Source organism: Saccopteryx bilineata, chromosome 1 (assembly GCF_036850765.1).
Source record: "Saccopteryx bilineata isolate mSacBil1 chromosome 1, mSacBil1_pri_phased_curated, whole genome shotgun sequence".
NCBI lineage: Eukaryota > Metazoa > Chordata > Mammalia > Chiroptera > Emballonuridae > Saccopteryx > Saccopteryx bilineata.
The window spans coordinates 324,300,403-324,324,227 of record NC_089490.1 but is presented as its reverse complement, the minus strand read 5'-3'; the positions used below and the strand labels follow the sequence as shown (position 1 = coordinate 324,324,227).

General features: G+C 40.1%; 1 protein-coding gene across 1 annotated transcript in view; it reads right to left on the bottom strand.

Moving 5' to 3' along the window:
* MAML2 (mastermind like transcriptional coactivator 2) overlaps positions 1-23,825 on the bottom strand; it is a 352,873-nt gene that overhangs the window by 10,246 nt on the left and 318,802 nt on the right. Inside the window, exon 3 of the mRNA XM_066248067.1 lies at positions 1,984-2,187. Within this exon, the coding sequence (XP_066104164.1) occupies positions 1,984-2,187 (204 nt within the window). The remainder of the gene's footprint in view (positions 1-1,983; positions 2,188-23,825) is intronic.

The window sequence follows — 23,825 nt, the reverse complement described above, 5'->3', positions numbered from 1 at the left end:
TTCATTGGTGGTCAGTGAGAGGAGCATAGTTCCCATTGAAATACTGGTCAGTTTGTTGATTTAAATTTACTTGTTCTTTATTTTAAATATTGTATTTGTTCCCGTTTTGGTTTTTTACTTTAAAATAAGATATGTGCAGTGTGCATAGGGATTTGTTCATATTTTTTTTTATAGTCTGGCCCTCCAACAGTCTGAGGAACAGTGAACTGGCCCCCTGTGTAAAAAGTTTGGGGACCCCTGCTATAGTTCTTCAAAGTCAAATTTTACCTCTTCTGGGAGACTATCTGCAATCTCTTCTAAACTGGATTTTATATTTTCCTCCATTACCATTATCTTGACTGTGTTTATTATAATGCAAATATGAATCTAGCACTTCCTTATTTAAAATCATTAACATCCTCTCCATTACTTTTCAGACAATGTAAATTCTAATTTCTTTAACTTTATTTTCTGGCTTTTCCCTATCCTTGGACACATTCTATGTCTCAGCTCACTAGTATGTAGTGCACTGTCTCTGAGTCTTTGAATATGCTGGTTCTTCTTGCTGTAAACCCCCCTCTCCACCCCCATCTCCCACTTCACCTTCAGATCTTCAGCAGATATAACTTCTTTCCTGGAACTATTTCTGGTAGTTCCCACATCATAGCATTTAATAACATGCATTACAATTGCTTACTTATTTGGCATTTCTAGTGGACTCCAAGTTCCTTAAGGACAAATGCAGAGTCTGACTTCTTTATGGCTATATTCTCATAGTAAATTACTAAATATTTACTGAATGAATTATAGAGCTTATCACATCTTAGATTTTTTTATTCTTATAACCAAGCTCCTTGGGTATAAATTATTTATTTTATTTCTTTGAGAGAGAAAGAATGAGAGAAAGAGAGAGAGAGAGAGAGAGGAAGGGAGAGAGATGAGAAGCATTAATTTGTAGTGGTGTCACTTTAGTGGTTCATTGATTGCTTCTTCATACGTGCCCTGAGGGTTAGGGGGGCTCAAGCCAAGCTGGTGATCCCTTGCTCAAGCCAGTGATCTTGGGCTTCAAGCCAGTAACTTTTGGGCTCAAGCTAGTGACCCTGCGCTCAAGCTGGTGAGCCTGTGCTCAAGTTGGCAATCTTGGGGTTTTGAACCTGGAAACTCAGTGTCCCAAGTTGATGCTTTGTCCACTGTGCCACCACTGGTCAGGCAGCATAACTTTTTTTTAAATTTTGTTTTTCTCTTTTCTGGGTTCCTTGGCTCTATCAATCTAGAGATGATTAACTTTGTCCTTTTCTTCTTTCATTTGGCCAATTAGTTTGAAGGGGGAGAGAACAAAACTTGGACATGAGGCCTGGGTCTTAGTAGGCAGAAAGAGTTTGGATCAGCTGTTGAGAATATGAGTATGTCTGAGAATACAGATGGCATGAACAGACGAATACTGATTCAGGGTTAATGTGTGGGTAATATGTGAGAAATCACAGCCTTGCTTATCTCTAAGGCCACTTCAATATGATAAAAGTAGGAGATAGATTTTCAATTTTCTTAAAAAAAATCCCCCATTCTGAGATGCTCCATTTTGAAAGCCAAATCTTAAGTTATAAAACTCTATGCTGGCTTTTAAAATACTCTTATCTCTAAAATCAGTTTGGATTTGAGTTGATTCGCGTTCTGTTCACTATTTCTGCCCCTCAAGGCTGCAGAACACGATAGTCTCTTTTGCCTGATTCAAATGCCCTTCTTGGTGGTTCTAAACATTCCCAGGCTGGGCAGGGCCCGTTAGCGAGGGGCTGCACATTCCAACTATCCAGCAGCTGGTAAATCAAGTTTTTTTCTTCCCTGAAGCACTTCACACATATAGAATTAACTTTTCTTATAGCCAGGACACCGGTGTGCTGTCACATGAGTAGGCTCAGAGAAAATGGTAGTAAACAGAAATGGGAAATAACGAATTCCCTCAGTTGGGCCAGTGGGTACGCGCAATAGATATGAGGAGAAAGTTACCGCGTCCACCAGCATCTGCTGCTGCAGGAGAAGGTGCTGTTTCTGCTCCATGATCTGCCTCTGTAGAGTCTGTTTCTTCCCCATCAGTTGCTGATTCAACAGTGATTGCTGGGAGTTCATGTAACCGCTTCCAGTGTTTGGATTTGAGCAGGGGTTGGGACTTGGACAGGAGCCTGTGCTCTGGCCTACCACAGAGTGTTGATCCTAAAGAAGAGAAAGGAGGGGGAAAGCTACTGTGAATTAAAAGAAGAAAAATGTATCACAGAGATCATAAGCTCAGATTCCGAACATTTTTCATCTTGTTAAGATCAAACATGGTTAATGGGTTGGAGATCAGAGAATTGCTTTTTAAGTGTAGAAGAAATAATTGCTTATCACAGCAACTAAAGCAGCTGGGTTAATGACATTTGGGCACTGGAAAAGCTCCCACAGGACTCTGATGGTGGGACCTCCACATTCCACAAGGCGTTTATGGAACCTCAAAGAAAACTACCATGAAAACATATGGCAAACCTCTCAATTGCTCAGGAACAGACACATCATAAAGTAACAAGTTCTTCCTTTTTCCCTAAAGTTAGCACACATCAATGCTGACCCTGCAATGAAAATTAGGTTTGAATGTATATGTTTAAAAGTTGAAGAAGCATTTTGAACAGAAAGGGCCTAGCTTGCTATAAGGCAGGAAGGCCTGGAAGGCCTGTGATTTCTGTTTTATAAACACTTGCTAACTTGTAAAGGACGTGTTAATTTTTCAGAGACGTGTCAATGTTGTTCGCTGGTCAGTAAGTCAGAAATCTCAGTGCTGAATCAATAAAAGAGTGCCCAACCGACAATGAGAAAGTATTAAGAACTAACTTTGTATATTAAATAATATTGGGTATTAATGAACTGTCATTCTAATTTGAAGTCTCTACCAATTTTTAGGCATTGACAGGTTTAGGACCCTGCAGGGCAAAAAGCTAAACCCAGACAAATATTTTCATTAATTCCCAAAGATGTGTTAGAGCTGTACACTGTGGGGGTCACGAGAAAACACTACCCTCACTTGGAGAATATGTTTTTTCATTAAGGAATAAATTAAGTGCTTGCATATAAAAATATAAGCAAATGTAGAATCAAGTTTTAGATGATGATACATGTACTAGGTCTAAGGTCCTCACACTTTTTTTATTTTTATTTTTATTTTTATTATTATTATTATTATTATTGGTATTTCTCTAAAGCTGGAAACGGGCAGAGACAGTCAGACAGACTCCCGCATGCGCCCGACCGGGATCCACCCAGCACGCCCACCAGGGGGCGACGCTCTGCCCACCATGGGGCGATGCTCTGCCCCTCTGGGGCGTCGCTCTGTCACGACCAGAGCCACTCTAGCACCTGGGGCAGAGGCCAAGGAGCCATCCCCAGCGCCCGGGCCATCTTTGCTCCAATGGAGCCTCGCTGCGGGAGGGGAAGAGAGAAACAGAGAGGAAGGAGAGGGGGAGGGGTGGAGAAGCAGATGGGCGCTTCTCCTGTGTGCCCTGGCCGGAAATCGAACCCGGGACTTCCGCATGCCAGGCCGACGCTCTACCACTGAGCCAACCGGCCAGGGCCAGGTCCTCACACTTTTACGATACTCATTTGGGAAGCAGAAGCCCCGGTCTTGCTCTAGAAATTCTAAGGCTGTAGATCAGGTATCTGTGATCCAAACACTCACTGGCCCAGCAAATGCTTTTTGAGAAACACGGGATATACAGGAGCAATGAAATCCAACTCTCATTCCCCAACTGCACTGTGTGAGGTTACAAGAGATTAAAAAAGATAAAGGAACTCTCATGAAGCCTGACAAGTTGTAGTAGGTACTCCATTTGTAGAAAGTCCCTTTCTCCTCTTTCTTTAGTTATCTGCTGAGTTTATAAAGTCTGCGAATGTAGGAAGCAGGGCCTTGCTTTAGTAATCCCGGGGCTACAGAGCTCACCAACTGCCTCACAAGCAAAGGGATGCAAACTAATCTTAAAGATGACCATGAACGGAAGCTTACTGCAGGGTAGACTCTGTGCTCAGCACTTTACTTGACTTCTCTCATTTGCTCCCCCCAACAAAACCAGGAGCTCACAAAAATTAGGGGATATTTTATTGCTTCATATTCATTTTGAAATAGCCCCTAATTTTTATGAGCAGTATAGTATTATCATCCCAATTTTGCAGCTGTGAAGCCTCTGCTCAGAGAGGTCCCGTAGTGGTAAATCGTGGAGGAGGACGGGAAACCAGGTCCGTCTGACTCCGGAGCTCCAGTTTCCAATCACCATGCTCTATGGTTTTGCAGCCGAGATGAGAAACATCCAGGAGAAAGACTTCCATACTTTAAACCTGTGCCAACCCGTCTGTCCATGAAGCAAATGTTTAGTGAGCTCTCCCCTCAGGGGTGAGCCCCTCAATCAGGCACATGGAAGGGAGTATGTTGGGGAGAAGGAAAAGAGTGTGGGACTGGGTGGGGGTGGATGGTCAGTTTTCCTCACCAGTTTATTAAAAATAATTAAAGCCATCTCTGAGCAGCTTAAAGGAAGCATCCTTGAACACATCTGAGCCCATTGAAAGTCAGTTCTCTCAACCTTACATCCATCACGGCTTCCAGGAAACATTTCATCTCACATGTCCTACAAGCCACTAGGCGTGTGGGGTGAGAGACAAGCATGTGAGCGTCATTAACAGGATGGTAGCTGATGAAGATCTGTGAGTTGAGTGCTCCTGAAGGGCAAATGGAGAAGGAAATGTATGGAGGACTGTTGAGTGTTGAATGTTTAGTCCACCCACAGTAATGACAGGAAGGGAGAAAAGGGTGGGGTCAGAGAAGTATAAAGACAACCAGAGTGATGGGAGAAACCAAGGTAAGAGAGAATATCCTGGAGGCAGTGGTTGGCCCTCCACTCTCCACTTTTTTTTTTTTTTTTGTATTTTTCCGAAGCTGGAAACAGGGAGAGACAGTCAGACAGACTCCCGCATGTGCCCCACCAGGGGGCGGCACTCTGCCCACCAGGGAGCGATGCTCTGCCCCTCCGGGGCGTTGCTCCGTTGCGACCAGAGCCACTCCAGCGCCTGGGGCAGAGGCCAAGGAGCCATCCCCAGCGCCCGGGCCATCTTTGCTCCAATGGAGCCTTGGCTGCGGGAGGGGAAGAGAGCGACAGAGAGGAAGGAGAGGGGGAGGGGTGGAGAAGCAGATGGGCGCTTCTCCTGTGTGCCTTGTCTGGGAATCAAGCCCAGGACCCCTTGCACGCCAGGCCGACGCTCTACCACTGAGCCAACCGGCCAGGGCCTCCATTCTCCACTTTAACCTGAATATAAAGGTTAAACACTTTAACCCCTCTTTTCTATAATTTGGAGTTTAGTGCAAGACTGTATGAAAAGAGGGTTTTGTGTTTTAAAAATATGGTTTACAAACATAAAAAGAAAAAATAAATGGACTTTTCTTTCAGCCTTCTTTGCAAGAACATGAAATGGACAAGACCATGAGCCCCGAAGACAGGCCTGCTGTGAATTCTCTCCCTGTTCTGGCTCTTACTAGCTGTGTGAGTGGGGAGAGGTTAATCCGCTTCATAAACCTTGATTTCCTTTTCTGTAAAATAGGTACAACGGTGCTGACTTCACAGGGCCCCTGTGAGAATTAGAGGAAATAATACAATGCCCAAAATATTCAGTACAGAATTAACAGTTAACAATAGCCACTCATAATTGTTAAAGTTATTTCAACACAAAGGAGCAACAGAACAGTCTGCTGGTTTGTTTGCTGTGAAGCAAGGGAGACAGGCCTTGCAGATTGCAAAATGCTGTTTAAGTGTAGTGGTTTCAGTTTACCTTGTAGATCACAAGCTACCTGTGCAATTACCTCCATCCTGCTGCCTGGAAATGTCAAAGATGAGGTGAATGTCGTTCTCTGAGGGATTGTCTTTTGGAGTGTGCTTCCTACATTTGGGTTAAGGGCTCAGCTCAGCGTCCTGTTACTTTGTTCTTTGCTGCACTGTGTTTTTTTTTAAATTTTTTAACAGCCAACTGCTTTTTTTTTTTTTTTTTTTTTTTTTTAATTTTTCTGAAGCTGGAAACAGGGAGAGACAGTCAGACAGACTCCTGCATGCGCCCAACCGGGATCCACCCGGCACGCCCACCATGGGGCGACGCTCTGCCCACCAGGGGGCGATGCTCTGCCCATCCTGGGCGTCGCCATGTTGCGACCAGAGCCACTCTAGCGCCTGGGGCAGAGGCCACAGAGCCATCCCCAGCGCCCGGGCCATCTTTGCTCCGATGGAGCCTTGGCTGCGGGAGGGGAAGAGAGAGACAGAGAGGAAGGCGCGGCGGAGGGGCGGAGGGGTGGAGAAGCAAATGGGCGGAGAAGCAAATGGGTGGAGAAGCAAATGGGCGCTTCTCCTGTGTGCCCTGGCCGGGAATCGAACCCTGGTCCTCCGCACGCTAGGCCGACGCTCTACCGCTGAGAGCCAATTGCTTATTAATAGAGCAACTAATATACATTTAGAAAGTATTATACCTTAATTTCCTCATTTGTACATTGGAGCTAATTCTATTAATGACATAATTGGACCTGATGAAATTCATAACAGTTACAGGAACTCAATAGGTGCCTGGTAAATTTTAGCAATTAATATGTTTCTTATTTTCATATTTTTGTTTTATTTTACATATGGCAGAGATGGTTTAGAAACCATAATATCTGCGAAGAAGCTTATGTTGTGAGTATACCTGACTTGCAGGTGAGGTGTCTTTGGCTCTCATTGTTTTAAATACAGTTTGGCCCCTATGCTCTTCAGTTGGCCACAGCCCCTACTATTCCCTATTTTATTATATCTATCCACTCTCCTCATTTCTATTACTTGGTTGGCCCATGTAGGCATCTGAAGTAATGGTCTCTGGCCATTCATATACAGTTTACCTAAGAATCTTAGGGACACACATTACTTCCCAACATATGCACTCACTTAAAGTTATTATAATAAAAAGCAATGCACAATGATTTCCGTTAAGGTAGTATGATGCTTACTAGTGCCTTAGAATTAAAATTCAGATCTCCTAATGCCTAGTCTAGTTACCAATGCATTCATTCATTCATAAATGAATTTGATAAATTTTACTAAATATCTACTACATGCTAGGCAGTTTTTGATTTTTTGAAGATGAAAAAATTATGGAGAAATGGGGAAATGAAGAGAAAGAAAACAGTGCTTAATGTTGGCTGCATTGGTGAACTTCATCAAAATAATTTCCAATGAAATCCGGAAAACCACACTCCTCTAATATTTATAGAAGATCTGTATACCAGGAAAACGTAACCATATTTCTTTCTCTCTCTAATCAAACAGATGCACTGTGCTAAATCTAGCTTCATTCCTTTACAACACCAACAGATATAAAAATAAGGGATAAACTCTCTTTTGGAATTCTGTAGAAAAATTTTAAATGTTGTAGCCTCTAGCCTCTGGGCCTTAACATGTACTCTACCATACACATTCTTTTAATTCATGATTGAAGTAATATTTGGCTGATGCTACATTTTTCCCCCTTATGTTAGCAATGAAACACAAAACACCTCCTTATACAGGCTTGCTGTCATTGCCAAGATGTTGTGCAAACGTTAGTACATAAAATATTTTGAAAGAAAAATATGCTCCAATGTGTTGGCTTTGGTTTCCATATTCAGCCTCACTCTCTGCCTTACACTCAGCCCATAGAGAACTTGACTTAATAGAATTCATCTGTTTCCCCTCAACACTCATTTTCTCCTCAGGAGCATACGAAGGCTATGGTAAAAATGGCATATCCTCAGCCCATACATGAAACTCTGTGTGTGTGTGTGTGTGTGTGTATGTGATTGTGAATGAATTAGGTATTTCCATTGACGCAGTGTTTTCTGTGATAGAAAACCCAGTTTTCTAGAGATACTGAACTTAAAGATTGTTGTGGCAGTGAATAGTAGCCACAAATGAACTTGAATGATCTTCCATTTTGTATATTTGGTTTTTTTCTGCTTTTACCAATAAAATTATAGTATTTTATGCTAATCTACAAAGTAGGCTTCTGGCCCTATTCCCTTGGGATTAAATATAAATTTACATTTAATATGCACTTATAGATAGGTTTCCACATCTATGTGAATGTGTGTGAATTTGAGATTTTAAAATCCCTTTACAGTATTAGTTAAGCAGCTGATTTTGAGCAGTATACCAGTGCTGAAATATGGTGAAAGTTTCTCAGATCCTTGTTCTAATCCAGCACAGGACTACTAGAACAATGACAGCAATTCTACCACTAATCAAGCTATGTCTTTAGAATTATCTTCAGTCTACACTTTTTTAGTGTGTGTTTTTCTGAAGTGAGAACTGAGGAGGCAGAGAGACAGACTGGCATGCACCAGACCAGGATCCACCCACCCCGCATGCCCACCAGAGGGCGATGCTCTGCCCATCTGGGCTATCGCTCTGTTGCACCCGGAGCCATTCTAGCACCTGAGGCAGAGGCGTGGAGAAGCAGATGGGCGCTTCTCCTGTGTGCCCTAGCCAGGAATCAAACCCAGGACTTCCACACACCAGGCTGACGCTCTACCGCTGAGCTAGCCGGCCAGGGCCTCTTCACTCTACTCTTGTTCATTCATTCAACAAATACTTGCTGAGCATCTACTAGGCAGCATGCATTCTTCTAGGCCTTGGGGATCAAAGTCCGCACAGCCCACCTGGAAACTCTACAGCTTGTCTATACTTTCAACTTTTCCACCTGGACTATTGATGGAAAATTTAACTGGTTAAGAGTTCTCGAGGATGTTAGGAGACCATCTGGTAAATTAGGCATACGATGACCAAACCTTTTAGATGGAGGCAATCAAAGCATGTTCACAAGTAAGTGGCAGTGTGTAAGGTTAATTTACATTTATAGGAAGCTGGATGCATGTTTTTAATGTCTGGAAAATATGGTAAAAAAAATGTTTTTCCAAATTTGTTATTTCGGTGACTTAATATCTTGTTCCTGAGTCACCATGTGAAATACTAACACAATATTGCAAACTATGTCTATTCAACCTAAAAAAAATTAAGGGAACAACAGAAAATTAAGGGATCATCTGAACTATTTAAAACGGGCACTTCTTTTCCTTAGAGGAAAAACGATCTGTCCTCCTTGTTGTTACCTATATTTCTCTTAAAGCTAGTTGAAGTCCTTTTTGAAAAAAAAAAGTCCAGATTTAAAAATTAGAAATAAACTCCAGTCTACGGCCATACAACCCTGAACATGCCCGACCTCATCTGATCTCGGAAGCTAAGCAAGGTCCGGCCTGGTTAGTACTCGGGTGGGAGAAATAAACCCACTATTTCAAACCTAACAGCTAATTCACCAATACCCTCTTTTGTAAAATTTTAGGAATATTTATTTATTTATTTTAAGATTTGATCTATTGATTTTACAGGGGAGCGAGGGACAAGAATTATCATTCATAGTTGCTTCACTTTAATTATTCTTTGGTTGCTTCTCATATGTGCCTTTGACCTAGCAAGCCCAGGGTTTTGAACTGGTGACCTCAGTGTTCCAGGTCGATGCTTTATTCACTGTGCCACCACAGGTCAGTCAACTTTTAGGAATATTTAAATAAACAATGTGTTTGAAAAAAGAACCTTACATGTCTCAATCAACAAACACCAGAGAACAGGCCTGGTTCCCGGGGTTCTACTTTGATAAAATGTCTGTAAATCATGGTCAACAAGTAAGAGAGCTTTTAAAAAAAATATTAACTGAAAAAAAATGCTGGGATGATCTCTTCCTTTAGTTTTAATGGAATGCCAGGGTTCTGCCAAGCAGGGCTGATTTCAGCAAAAGGTAGAAGGGGGTCCAATTAGATCTGTCCTACAGCAGCGAATAAAAATGTCCCTGGTTTCATTGAGGTATGTTGAAATGGTAAGACTCATTTAGTTCAGTCAGTTTTACTGTTAAAGCAGTTTTGTGGGCTGACTAGGACAGTAATTTTCACAAAGCAAGCAGAGTTATCTGGCAGGTATTATTCTCTTAGTATTAAAAAAATAACCTCTAAAAATATTTGTCTTGTTCTAGGCATATGAGTAAAATGGTTTTCTGTTTCTCCTAACTTATTTTAGAAGGGGATATATGATGATTTTTTTCCCCCACAAAAATGAAGTAGCTTGGGATCCATAAGAGTATTTTGGCATGGGACGACTGCCCTCTCTTTTTCTTGGCTTCCAGAGCTAGGCATCTGCAATTTGCAAAACAAACTCAAGATAAAGTACCCAGCTGGGTGAGTTTGTACAGTAGATCTCACAAACTGGTTTACTGTTGAATTCAACTTTTTCCTCTTCTCTCTTTCCCTCTTTTCCTCTTCTTTCCCTGTCTCAGTGAACTAACTGCTCAACTGTTTGTTCCTCTGGGCTACTTGTCTTCTCAGCCTCCTCAAGAAGCCATTTTGTTTATCTCTATGCCTGAGAAACAAGTTGCCTTAACTGTTTCTGATCCCCTACAAGCTGGCCGGGCCACTTCAGTTATTTATTCAGGGCCTGGATAGTGAGGTGGCAGTGGGTGGCTGAAATAATGGAACAGTTCTTGTTTGACACACAACAATGACAACAAAACAATGATCAGGAAATCATCCAGGATGCACCTTTTAAACAGAAAGACTGAGGGATAAAACATTGCTTATCTTCAGGTTGACAGTCTGTTCTTTCAAGAGTCAGTAAATCATGGTATGACCAGTCAAATCCAGCTTGTCCTCCCCCCCTTTTTTTTTTTGTATTTTTTTTCTTAAGTTGGAAACGGGAGGCAGTCAGACAGACTCCCACATGCGTCCGACCAGGATCCACCTGGCACGCCCACCAGGGGGCGATGCTCTGCCCATCTGGGGTGTTGCTCTGTTGCAACCAGAGCCATTCTAGCGCCTGAGGCAGAGGCCATAGAGCCATCCTCAGCACCCGGGCCAAATTTGCTCCAGTGGAGCCTTGGCTGCGGGAGGGGAAGAGAGAGACAGAGAGGAAAGAGAGGGGGAGGGGTGGAGAAGCAGATGGGCGCTTCTCCTGTGTGCCCTGGCTGAGAATCAAACCCAGGACTCCCGCACGCCAGGCCGACGCTCTACCACTGAGCCAATTTTTTTTTAAAGTTGACTTTTTTTTTAGATTTTATTTATTTATTTATTTTATTAGAGAGAGAGGAGAAAGAGTGAGAGAGATAGATAGAGAGAACAGGGGGAGGGAGAGGAGCTGGAGGCATCAACTCCCATTATGTGCCTTGACCAGTCAGCCTGGGGTTTCGAACCAGCAATCTCAGCATTCCAGGTCGACACCCCATCCACTGCGCCACCACAAGTCAGGCCCCCCCCCTTTTTTTAGTAAACAAAATTTTATTGGTACATAGCCATACACTTTCATTTATGTATTGTCTGTGGCTACCCTACAACAACAAAGTTGAGAAGCTATGACAGAAACCTCATATTTTTAGCCCACAAAGCCTAAAATATTTACTATCTGGACTCTTATGGAAAAAATAATGTGCTGACTCTTGGCTGTACTAGCCAAGTAATGCCACTTTACATTAAACTGATAAAAATGCCTTAGAAAGAACCCAGCAATCCCTGGAAGGAACTGGCACATTAGGGATAAGAAATATCTATCATGAGATCTGTCTGCACTATCCCTCTACTCCAGACTATTACAAATATTGAAAACTGAAAAGCAACTTAAAGATCTTCTATCCAACATCATTTTAAAGATGAAGACACTGCCCAGAAAGGTTAAGAGATTGACTTGCACAAGGTTACACACTAATTTAAAAGATGAAGCCCTGGCTGGGTGGTATCTCAGTTGGTTGGAGCATCTTCCCGATTTGCCAAGATTGCGGGCTTGAAACCCAATCAGGGCTCATACAAGAATCAATTGGTGAATGCATAGATAGGTGGAACAACAAATTGATGGACCTCTCCTTCTCTTCTTTCCTCTCTCTAAAATCAATCAATAAATAAAAAATTAAATAAAAAAGATGAACACATATCCAAATCTAGGAAAGCAGATTAAGGAGAAATGAGTGTAATAAAATCTATTTGCTAGAGAGAACTATAGCTTGTCTGACAGCACTGACTTGTCGGGGGTTGGAGGGTCGAGGAGAGGAGATGTTAAAAGGTGGAGTGTGAAAATACAGGGACATGTATTTGAATTAGCATTTTTCTTTGTTCCTTTCAATTATGAACAGTAGCTGGTTTTTCCTCCTATTTAATAGGGCACTCTTCTTTGCTTGCTTGGAACCTTCTCCTCCACCCTCCAGGGAAACCCTGATCATATGTTTATAATCTGGTTCAAATGATTAGAATGAGTTTTGTGGTCACCATAGAGTTCACCCTTCAGATGTTACCTAATTTTGAAGTCACCAGGACACTGCATCTATTCTTAGCCTCTGGGGTGGACACTTATTATGGGTTGGCACAGAAGAACAGTTCCATGGGCAAAGAAGCAGCATTTAGGTGGGAGAGTGGCCAGGAACAAAATGTCAGTGGGTCAGGGTGGAGTGGGAAGAGTTTGGTAACTCGGGGGGGAAGGAATGAGAAATCTTTCTTAAAAGAGAAGCTTTTCAACGGTAGAAGGGCTCTTTGTGGCAGACCTGAAATTTCTGCTCTGTAAATTAGCTTTCGGTCCCTAGAGCAAGGGTTTCAAACTGTTCTTCGGGGAACAGCAACTTTGGAGGGTTTTACAAGGCTATGGATTCTGTTTCTCCTCCCATCTCCTCAAGTACACATGCAACTAACAATATTGTCTACAATGTCAGGAAGTTGATAAATTTTCTAAACTTTCACAGCCCATCCATCAACAGAGCTTAGGTGAACTCAACCCTCTTCCCTCAGAGGTTAGTGTTTATGAAAGTAATGAAATTAATTCCTGTTGGACATATCCTCTACACTGCACTTCCAGCTTCAGACCATCCACAGGTCCTCTTTGGCTTTGGGATCAAGTTCTAACTCCAAACAATGTTATATACAATCCTCCATGAGCTATCTGGCTTCTGTGTGTTTCTCCAGTCTCATCTCTCAACACACTCTTTCTTCACTGTATGCTATCAGAATACTAACTGACCTGTAATTCTACAAACTCTCAGAGCTTTCTCCTCTCCATATTTTTGCATAAGCTTACAGCCTCTCTGCCGGGGACACTCTACCCCTCCCACTTCTTACCACGTGAAAACTCATTCTTTCTAGACTCAGCTCAGATGTAATTTTTTCAGGAAGTCTTTTCCGACCTCCCAAGGATCTTGAATGCCTCTTTTCCATGCTCCCATAACACCTGGTAGTTACCCATGAGGTAGCATGTGTCACTCCATATCATAAATGTCTGTTTGCTTATATTGATCTCTCATTATAAGTCCTTGGAAGGCTGGGGTGTTTACCATGATATTCCCAGGGTACATTGGACTCTCCATACATGTTTCTTGTAAAAATAAATACACAAATAAATAAAGAAGCAGTGTGAAGCAGAAAATAGGACAGAACTTCTTGCTGTAAAGCACATGGCATGAAAATGCTAACTCTTTCCAAAGGCACTGGATAGCCAATGTAGGAGAGAAAGGAAAGGTTGAGCAACATTGGGAAACCCAGTCTTGCTTTTATGAGTGTGCCCCCTGAGAAGGGCTGATGGCATAAAGGATGTTTTAGGAAGGAAAAGAGTTAGTGATGAGTGACGGCAGAGTTCATGATGATGATGATGACAATGATGATGATGTCTATGTGTCTTGTAAGGCAGGAAGAGGGCACACAGATGAAATATAATTTCTACTAATAGTTATCATTGTTTGAAAGCTATGTACCAGGCCATGAGTTGAGTGTTAGCAATAAGTTAGCATTTATTTTAAACTGTCGTTTTCTTTGACAATTTTTACTTCTCACACACTATTACATTATTTCATTTTCTTTTCAGAATCTCTTCCATGTGACCCATGAACCTTGTTAATTTTGCAGTCTTTTAACTTTGCTGGGCTTTACTTTCTCCAATTTTAAGATATGCAAGCTAGATTATAATCTCTAAATTCCATTGTGCTGGAATAATTGAAATTCCATTTTTATTGAATCAAACTAACAATAAATACCACTGTGATAAAATAATTTGATTTCTTTTTTTCCATTAAGTCTAAAATACAACTTAACAACATAACATGCAGTAGTTTCGCCACTATAGTCAACAGACATCACATTCAGTTGGGGGTGGGAAGTGAGGAATCACACTGGCATCTTCTTTGGAAGTGACTGAGGTAAATAAGCTGAGGCATGGGGATGGAGATGTTGAGAAAAGGTTTTACACTGAGCTCTGGGGCTGTTTACATACTTTAGTGGAAGTCACAATTTAGAACTGAATTGCTTTGCTAATAACATCTGACTTTTCTGAACTTAGTCTGTAAAATGATCTCTATTTCCCCGATTATGTTAAAATAAATTTACAAAATGTTTTGCTAGAAATAATTATTATGTTTTTGAGCATCCACTCTTCACTAAAATATATAAAATTTATAAATCTAGGTATAAAATAGCTTTCTGTCTCTTACGAGAAATGAGAAAATATCTTCATTTTGGCAAGTTGGAAATATTGGAAATCCAGATCCACTGATACAGTACAGTGACTGTGGTTGATATTTTCAAATGTGCCTATCTACTCTAATGTGACATGATAAGCTGTTTTTTTAATGTATTATTATAACGACCATTAGGACATTTTTAAAAAGACCCATCTGTTCTCTGTTAAATGTAGCCCCGACGTCTCCTTTGGATTAGTAAAGCAAGCCACTAAATACTTCAGTGGGACTTCAAAACAGCTGAGTTTTCCCTAAGAATCACTAAGGGATGAACTTCAAACATCAGAGGTTTCACCTGGATCAATTCCCAGAAAATCAGGTTATTTACCAAATATTATTTATGCAAACTATACAAACATGTTTTGATCTTCAGAGTACTAAAATAATGTTTAAGAAAAACAATAACCTTTAATGAAGAGTCTACCATGGAGAAGAACAAGGAAGGTCAACTTTCTTTGGTCTAATGACCTTGTCTGTCTACATTGATCATCTACATTGTCTACACTGATCACATCAACTGTACAACTACTACCAGATCTGCTATTATTGTATGGCCATGAATATAGAAAAAAAGTATTTAAAGTTCTTATTAATCCTGTTATATTAAGTACTAAGATTAAGAATTTCTTACATACATATGAGAATACACACATATTTTAGCTTCTCTGTTTCTGTTTGAAATCACAAGATGGAATAGAGTCTGAAATATTTTTAGATGTCAACCACTTTTTAAGACACTTTTCCATCTACAAAGATTTCTAGTACAAATATGGGTTCATAAGCTGACTCTTCACTTTAATTTATCTGAATGGAGAAATCATATGAGGTAGATCTATCTTGACACCTGCCCAACATAGGTGACTTGTATTGCCTGAGTGCCAACTATATCTAGTATTTATCTTTATTATAGAATGCATACATTATTTATTTACATGTATAGTTTCTTTTACTACAGTATTATTACTTTAGCAACATGGATTGTTGCCCTGAATGGGTAACTCAGTTGATGAGCATCATCCCAACAGCTAAGGTTGTGGGTTTAGTCCCCAGTCAGAACACATTCAATCAATGAATGCATAGATGGTTGGAACAACAAATCCATGTTTCTTTTCTCTCTTTCTCTCTCTCACTCTCCTAAATCAATCAATAAAATCATTTTTGAAAAGAACATGGATTGTTTCATATATCTATGCATTCCCAGTAGTACATATAAATCTGACATAAAAACTCCACATATATTTGTCAAATAAACAACAAATAAATAATTACATGAAAATCAGACAAACTTAATTTATGACATGCTTTACAATTATTTAAATGTTATTAAGAAAGTAGCATGTATATCAAGAATTTTCAGTGAAATGTCAAATATCAGCATCAAATATCATATGAAATACCTTACCTGAGAATATTTATTATTCTTTGTCAGTTCAAGATATTATACACACCTTTTTGCTTATGATAAAACCCTGAACTTAAATTTAGCACATACAGAGTTATGTGAACTTTTAACCTTTTTTTTTTTTCTCAGCAGTTTGGGTAGGTTGATTGTACTGGATTCTGTTACTTGTAACTGGAAACAGATCCTTGATTTGAACATAACTGTCCAGTGCTTTTTCAATTGGGTAAACATTTGTGGCTTATGTTCCTAACTGCTGATCAGGAGAGAATGCATGAAGGGAGACTGATATATTGTACAGTTACCAATGTTTACATTGTTTTGTGCTTTCCAGATCCATGTGGTACTTTTGAAAAGGATATACATCTGGGAATGCATCAGCTCTTCAGCTGCTGGCTGGATGCAAATAACAGTTCATTTAGTATATAGCAGAGCACTTATGCATATTTAAATCAAAACTGTAATTCAGTTTGAGCCAATTGGATTCCCTTTATAATTTGGAAATACAGTTATCTAGCCATCCACATTAAAACAAACATGAAAATAATTTTTACAATTTCTTTCTTTCTTTTTTTTTTAGTGAGAGAAGGGGAGGCAGAGAGACAGACTCCAGCATGAGCCCCAACTGGGATCCACTTGACAAGCCCACTAGGGGGCGATGCTCTGCCCATCTGGGGTGGTTGCTCCATTGCAACTGGAGCTATCTTTTTTTTTTCCAGCACCTGAGGTGGAAGCCATAGAGCCATCCCCAGCACCGGAGGCAAACTGTGAGATCCAATCGAGCCAGCTGTGGGAGGGGAACAGAAAGAGAGAGAAAGAAGGGGGAAGGTGGAGAAGCAGATGGTTGCTTCTCCTGTGTGTCCTGACCGGGAATCTAACCTGGGACATCCACATGGGCTGAAGCTCTACTACTGAGCCAACTGGCCAGGGCCAATTCTTACAATTTCTAGCCTGTTCATAAACCTAACAGAATTTGGGTCAAGTATGTGAAATGCCACAAAACTGAATATCACGGAAACCTAAAACCAGTCAACTATTGTTTTTGCCTACAGACTACCAAATACGTACTATAATTGGCTTGAAAAAGTTATTTAATTAAATTAACTGAATCAACAAGTTGTTTTGGTGTTAGTAAGACACAGCTTGATTGTCTTATCCAAGGACTTGATCTAAAGTTCCTATTTATGTAATCCTTGCTAGGTCTTGACTTTAATTTTCTTCTTTTAGATATAGCTGTATTGGCATCAGTGAGATTCTAGCATCATTTTTTTTTTTTTTTGCATTTTTCTGAAGCTGGAAACAGGGATAGTCAGACAGACTCCCGCATGCGCCCGACCGGGATCCACCCGGCACGCCCACCAGGGGGCGACGCTCTGCCCACCAGGGGGCGATGCTCTGCCCATCCTGGGCATCGCCATGTTGCGACCCTCCTGGGTGTCGCCATGTTGCGACCAGAGCCACTCTAGCGCCTGGGGCAGAGGCCACAGAGCCATCCCCAGCGCCCGGGCCATCTTTGCTCCAATGGAGCCTTGGCTGCGGGAGGGGAAGAGAGAGACAGGGAGGAAAGCGCGGCGGAGGGGTGGAGAAGCAAATGGGCGCTTCTCCTGTGTGCCCTGGCCGGGAATCGAACCCGGGTCCTCCGCACGCTAGGCCGATCTAGCATCATTTTTAATGTTCCTTTTTTCAAAGTACTTGGTGAGCATTAGTAGTCCATTTCAGAGAAGTGGTTAAGTTAATAAATATTTCAAGGGTTAATTAAGCTAAAGTATTTTGAGCTCTTTAGAAACAAAATAACATTCTTAGGTATCATGTTAGTATGCAGTTGGCTAGCTATACAGATCATATGAAAGGAAGGACAATTAAGCTCCTTTAAAATAAATATATATCACTTAATGCTGAAGATGGCTATTCTCACATACAGCAGTCCTTCTACATTTAGTGCCGCAACTTGTCCTTTACCTCTCAATTATGATCTGAAGAGTTTTCACACACATTTTCTTTATTCGCCCTTAATCATTCTGGGGGCAGCTGGGTTCATGGTTTTCTCCCAGGTAACATACCATTCACTCATATAACCTGCTATAGCTTTCCGTACCAAGAACATACTCACCTTTGGATTTCACCTGGTCCTTGGTCATAAAAGAAAGTGAGATGGTCACTGTTTTTAGAGGAAAAGTAACAAACTTGGATAATATAGTTTGTTAGTAATTTAATTATATTATTGTTTATAAAAGATCAAAGAGAGGCTATGGCATGTGGTGAATAACTTTTAGTCAAATTTAGCATCAGTGGAGCTAACTTGTGTATTTCCTTCTACATTGCTCTTTAGAGGAGAAAAGCAAAACAACATGGCCATTAATAGATGGTCCTTCTACTTTTTAGGAAAGCCACGAAAGTATGATCTTTACCTGTAAACATCTATGACAGTAAAGGAAGGCTGTAGTGTTTCTAATTAAATGCAAATAATAATTCACAATATTGTGCAGAGAGTGATTTATTTTCATAAGCCCTCTTCCAACCCCCAGGATTTTAGGCTAGCTACTAGAAATATTGTTCAAGGACATCTGTTCAAGGATCTACTTTATAAAATGGTAAAAAATTCCTTAATGTTTATGTCTATGGTCAAGGATAAAAAAACAATCAGGCCTATCAAGATTTATAAAGCATAGTTTATTGCAAGATATTCCATAGATGGCTGCAGTTCCATGAACTGAATCAAGAATAATTTGTAGCTTTGGGGATGATCCCCTTACTGAAAATTGTAATATGTTTTAAATGAGCAAACTACTTATAACTAACATTATCTCATAAACCTCCTGATTTCTGTCTTAATTTACAGGAGTTTCATATTGTAACTCCAACAGATAAATACTGTGGTCAGAGAAAATTTACTTTTCATATATTTAACTACCTGGGCACAAATATATAAATATAGAGGTGAGACTATAAAAATTGAAGTGTTTACAGGTTATATGTTGTGACTCTTTTACCAAACAAACTGGATTTCTATTTAGAGCTTTAAATGAAACACTGTTTTTCCTGTTTAGGGCAAGGTTTAGAGCAAATGCCCTGGGAGGTGAAGAGGCAGACCAACAGGCCTTTCCGGGTCACTTCCTACTGCTATGTGTAGGGGACACTGTGGAAGACGCAGGTGTCTGGGTGATATGGGATCATTTCTGATATCGGCGAGACATTCATAGTTGCCTGCAGACTAGGTAGGGACAAAAGTTGCTGACAGAGGCCACATTTTAGAATGCTGGTGGTCCAAACAGTCCTTACTCAACCTTCTTGATTATACTGTGGATGAGTTAAGAGGAATAGGGAGGAAAAAGGAGGCAAGAATAGGGAAACATGATATTTTGAACCAAATTGTTATATCATATATGAAGTAAAGCAGAATAAAGTTCCTTCATGCATACATCAAAAAAAACTATAGCAGTCTTAATTTGTTAGAGACAACTCATTTTGGCTGGGGGGTAGAAGGCATAATTTTTTTCTTTTTTCATTTTTCCGAAGCTGGAAACGGGGAGGCAGTCAGACAGACTCCCACATGCGCCCTACTGGGATCCACCTGGCATGGCCACCAGGGGGTGATGTTCTGCCCCTCTGGATCATCACTCTGTTGCATCCAGAGCCATTCTAGCACCTGAGGCAGAGGCCACAGAGCCATCCCCAGCGCCCGGGCCATCTTTGCTGCAATGGAGCCTCGGCTGTGGGAGGGAAAGAGAGAGACAGAGAGGAAGGAGAGGGGGAGGGGTGGAGAAGCAGATGGGCGCCTCTCCTGTGTTCCCTGGCCGGGAATCGAACCTGGGACTCCTGCAAGCCAGGCCAACGCTCTACCGCTGAGCCAACCGGCCAGGGCCAAGAAGGTATAGTTTGAGAGTATCACCAACAGTTTTGGTTATTCTATATTTTTTAGTATGCTCACATAAGTATATATTTTAGGAGTAATTTTATGATAATGATGCAATGAATTTTATAAGAAATTGTCTTCTTAAGGTCACATCAACCAGGAAGAATCATTTTTTTATATTTAAATATAGAGGTTTTTTCTTATTTTAAAATAGTCCATTGATCTTTTATAGCAGTAAAATAAAGATTCAAACATTATTACACTGAAATCCATAAACCAATTAAACGATGACAGAATAAGTGGGATTTTTTTCTCTTAGCCTTTAGGAAAATGCCAACACACACTTTACCTTCTCACATGATTTGGTGGTTAAACATTTGGTTTGCAGAACACAATTTAATATTTTATTTATAACGGGCAGGAGAAATGGTAACATTATTACCATAAAATCTACTTTTATGTACTTCTTGTATTAATCAAACTTTTTTTTTTCTTCTAAAATTTCATATGTCAAAATTTAGCCAAACCAAACACTTGGATATCAGCTCTCTATTCTGGCCTGGAGTAACATTTGGGAAACAGAATGTCCTGAGCCTCTTCCTAAAGCACCACTAGCAGGCACTGTTAGCGCACACTCATCTGGATTCATTTGACTTGGGCAAAAATGGAACAGCAGCTTACATCAACTGAGGATCAGTGAACACAATCTCATAGCAACAGACACCACAACAGTCCCTCATTACAAGCCTTGTCCAACAATCAAGTCTTTAACGAGAACAAAGGTTGACAGTGATTAATCATTAAGCAGTTCCTTGTTCCTTGATGCACGTGTTCTCAGCAGCCTCCTGCAGAGGCAGTCTGGCATACTTCCTGTCTCTGTGCTCCACTGTGCCATGTCTGAAGGGACAGCCAGGCAGCCTTCTCACTATTTTAATTTCAAATGCTACAAACATCTACAGAGTTTCTATGTGCACATGTCTTGACTTTTATTCTGAGCCTGGCAAACTGTGAATGGATATAGGGAGCAAGAACATAATAAGCCATTAACTACACATCTGCTTACTAGATTATGTTCAAAGATGTATAAAAAATTGATTAAACACTGTTTTCTAGAATAAGCCTTTGAAATCTGTTTCCTTGAGCAACACAATGATAAGTTGAAATAATTTAGTTGTACAGTGAACATAAAATACCTTTACTAATGTTTCTACATTAAAAAAGCTTCTATGTTAATAAAATACAATGCTTTGGGAAAAACAAAAATATTTTCAGAAATCTTCTTTCAAATAATTCTGTTTCACAAGGCAAGGGAGTTGTAATGTTTACTAACATTGTCATTATTTTATTCAGTGTTCCTCTTGTGTTTTTAATTACTTGACTAGGTCTTATTTATCTTAAATGGTCATACAATAGTATACATATTCATCTTAATAGATTAACTTGGAAGTTCTATTTTTTCCCTTTTTAAACATGTAAATATCACGGATGATAGCTATTACCTGTGAACTAAGTGGAGAGGGAAGTGTAGCTATGAGACACAGGTTTCTAGGAGGTGAGGGACAAGAGGTAATGGAAACAAGAATGACCAATGGAGTTCCAATGGAGTTCCAAAGAATGACCAATGGAGTTATGTTAACAAATACATTGTTTTCTCAATAACAACACACTTAACAAAAAACAAAACAAGGTAACTAAAGGTTCTTTGTATCTATTAACATCTTTTTTCAAACTGGCCAGAAATAAGTAATGGCAAATCTCCAGTAATTCAAACAGAGGATTTTAACTAGTATGGCCACAATATAAAACCCAAAGCACAAAATCCAATCACAAAATATAAAACAGGCTGTGTTACTGTACTCAGCACTTGTACTTAATGTATGGCTGTAACTTCTTCAAACTGAGTTATATTCACTTAGGAAAGGGAAATGACAATGACATTCTACAAACAAAAAAAAATCACCTTATTATTGGTAACTAAGGTTATCACGCAAATGTATGAAACAGGGATAACAATTGTCATTGACTCATGTTAAAAGCAAAGCAGCCTGTTAGATATCCCATTCAGAAAATGAACATCTTTTAACTGGAGACTCCCGGGATCAACATTTAAAACTAACAACTGTGAACTTTGAACTGTGAAGGAAAGCAATGAAGAACTATTGGGAGAAAGCTTTCAGGGTTTGAGATGGTCTTAGATCATATATCCTTATAAACCAACCCATCTGATTATTTTAACTCAACTTATACTGGTTCTATGTATCTCTGTATTGAAGATAAATTGACTTCACTTCACACAAATATACTTTAAAAACACAATATTTGGCTTATCCTCAATCATTTTCCAATTAGAAAGTAAGCTTGCAACATCTGGGGGCTTATGTCAAAGTCTTTGGGCAAAGTTCTAAATCAATTATCAGTCAAGGGACTCTAAAACAATGTGTAGATGGCATGGAATATTACATCAATTTCTAAATCATGAGGTATACAAATCTTAAAGGAATTCCAATACATATTTATTGGCATCATTATCCATAAACAGCAATAATAATAATCATATTCTGAGAACTCACTATGCGTTAGTCACTATGCTGGGCGTTTTATGCACGATCACATTTTATAACTATAATGATCTTTAGATAGGGCCTATTAGTATCCCCACTTTGCAGATGAGAGAATTGACTAGTGGTGTTAAATAACTCACCTAGATAGTAAGCAATGGAGCTACAATTCTAACTCAGGCAGCCTAGCTCTAGAACCCTGCTATAGTATTGGTATAAGAAATAAGTTAAAACTAACTCAGCCAGAGTCTTTGTTATAAAGCAGCGGTAAATGGATACTATTGGCATATAATATGGAACCATGAGGCAATGTAGTCTAGTACCAGTAAACAATTTGGAGATACAGGGCCTGTATTTGATATAAAGTAATACAACAGTAAGTTGTTTCATTATTCTGAACTCCAGTTTCCTCATCTTTAAAAGTAGGATGATGTTTAATTCCCAGTGTAGAGCATGATATAATGTACATTAAAAACATTTTGTAGTATTTTTACATTACAAATGTAAAACATTATACTCCAATTGGCTAAAATAAAAGCATGAAGCTGCTGACATGCTTCTATTGAGCCAATACAATGAATATGGAAGAGCAAAAAACAATAAAATAAAAGTGCTAAGAAGACACAAAAAAGGGCAATTTATGAAAGCATATTAGCTATGACCCATGCATGTTAAAGTGGGTAGAAGTCACAGGGAAGACACAGTCAAAGTGAACTGAAAAATAAGTTAATTTTCTGCAGGCATTATGGCATTGCTGTTAAGAATTTAGACTTTGAGCCCTGGCTGTTTGGTTCAGCAGTAGAATGTCCGCCTGGCGAGTGGAAGTTCCAGGTTTGATTCCTGGCCAGGGCACATAGGAGAAGCGCCCATCTGCTTCTCCACCCTTCCCCTTCTCCTTCCTCTCTCTCTCTCTTCCCTTCCCACAGCCAAGGCTCTACTGAAGCAAAGTTGGCCTGGGTGCTGAGGATGGCTCCATGGCCTCCTCCTCAGGTGCTAGAATGGCTCTGACTGCAGCAGAGCAATGCCCCAGAGGGGCCGAGCATGGCCCCTGGTGGGCATGCCAGGTGGATCCAGTCAGGTGCATGCGGGAGTTTGTCTGTCTTTGTCTCCCCCCCACCTCCTCACTTCGTAAAAATACAAAAAAAAAAAAAAAAAAAGAATAAAGACTTTGTACTTAGACTTGGATTTAAACACTGGGCAAGTTACTACAGTCTTAAGATTTTGTTTTTCTCGTTATTGAAGTAAAGATCATAAATGTAGGAATTAAAGAACATAATACATATGAAGTACTTCATATTAATAAGGCTCAGTTAATATGAGACTATTATTATTTGTTTTCTGATGTCATTACAGTTTAAGAGAAATAATATAATTTCAGGAGAACTATACATCAGAGACCACACATTTGTGGCTTCTAGGCGGTGAAGGACAGCAGCTCCTCGGGAATACACAGAAA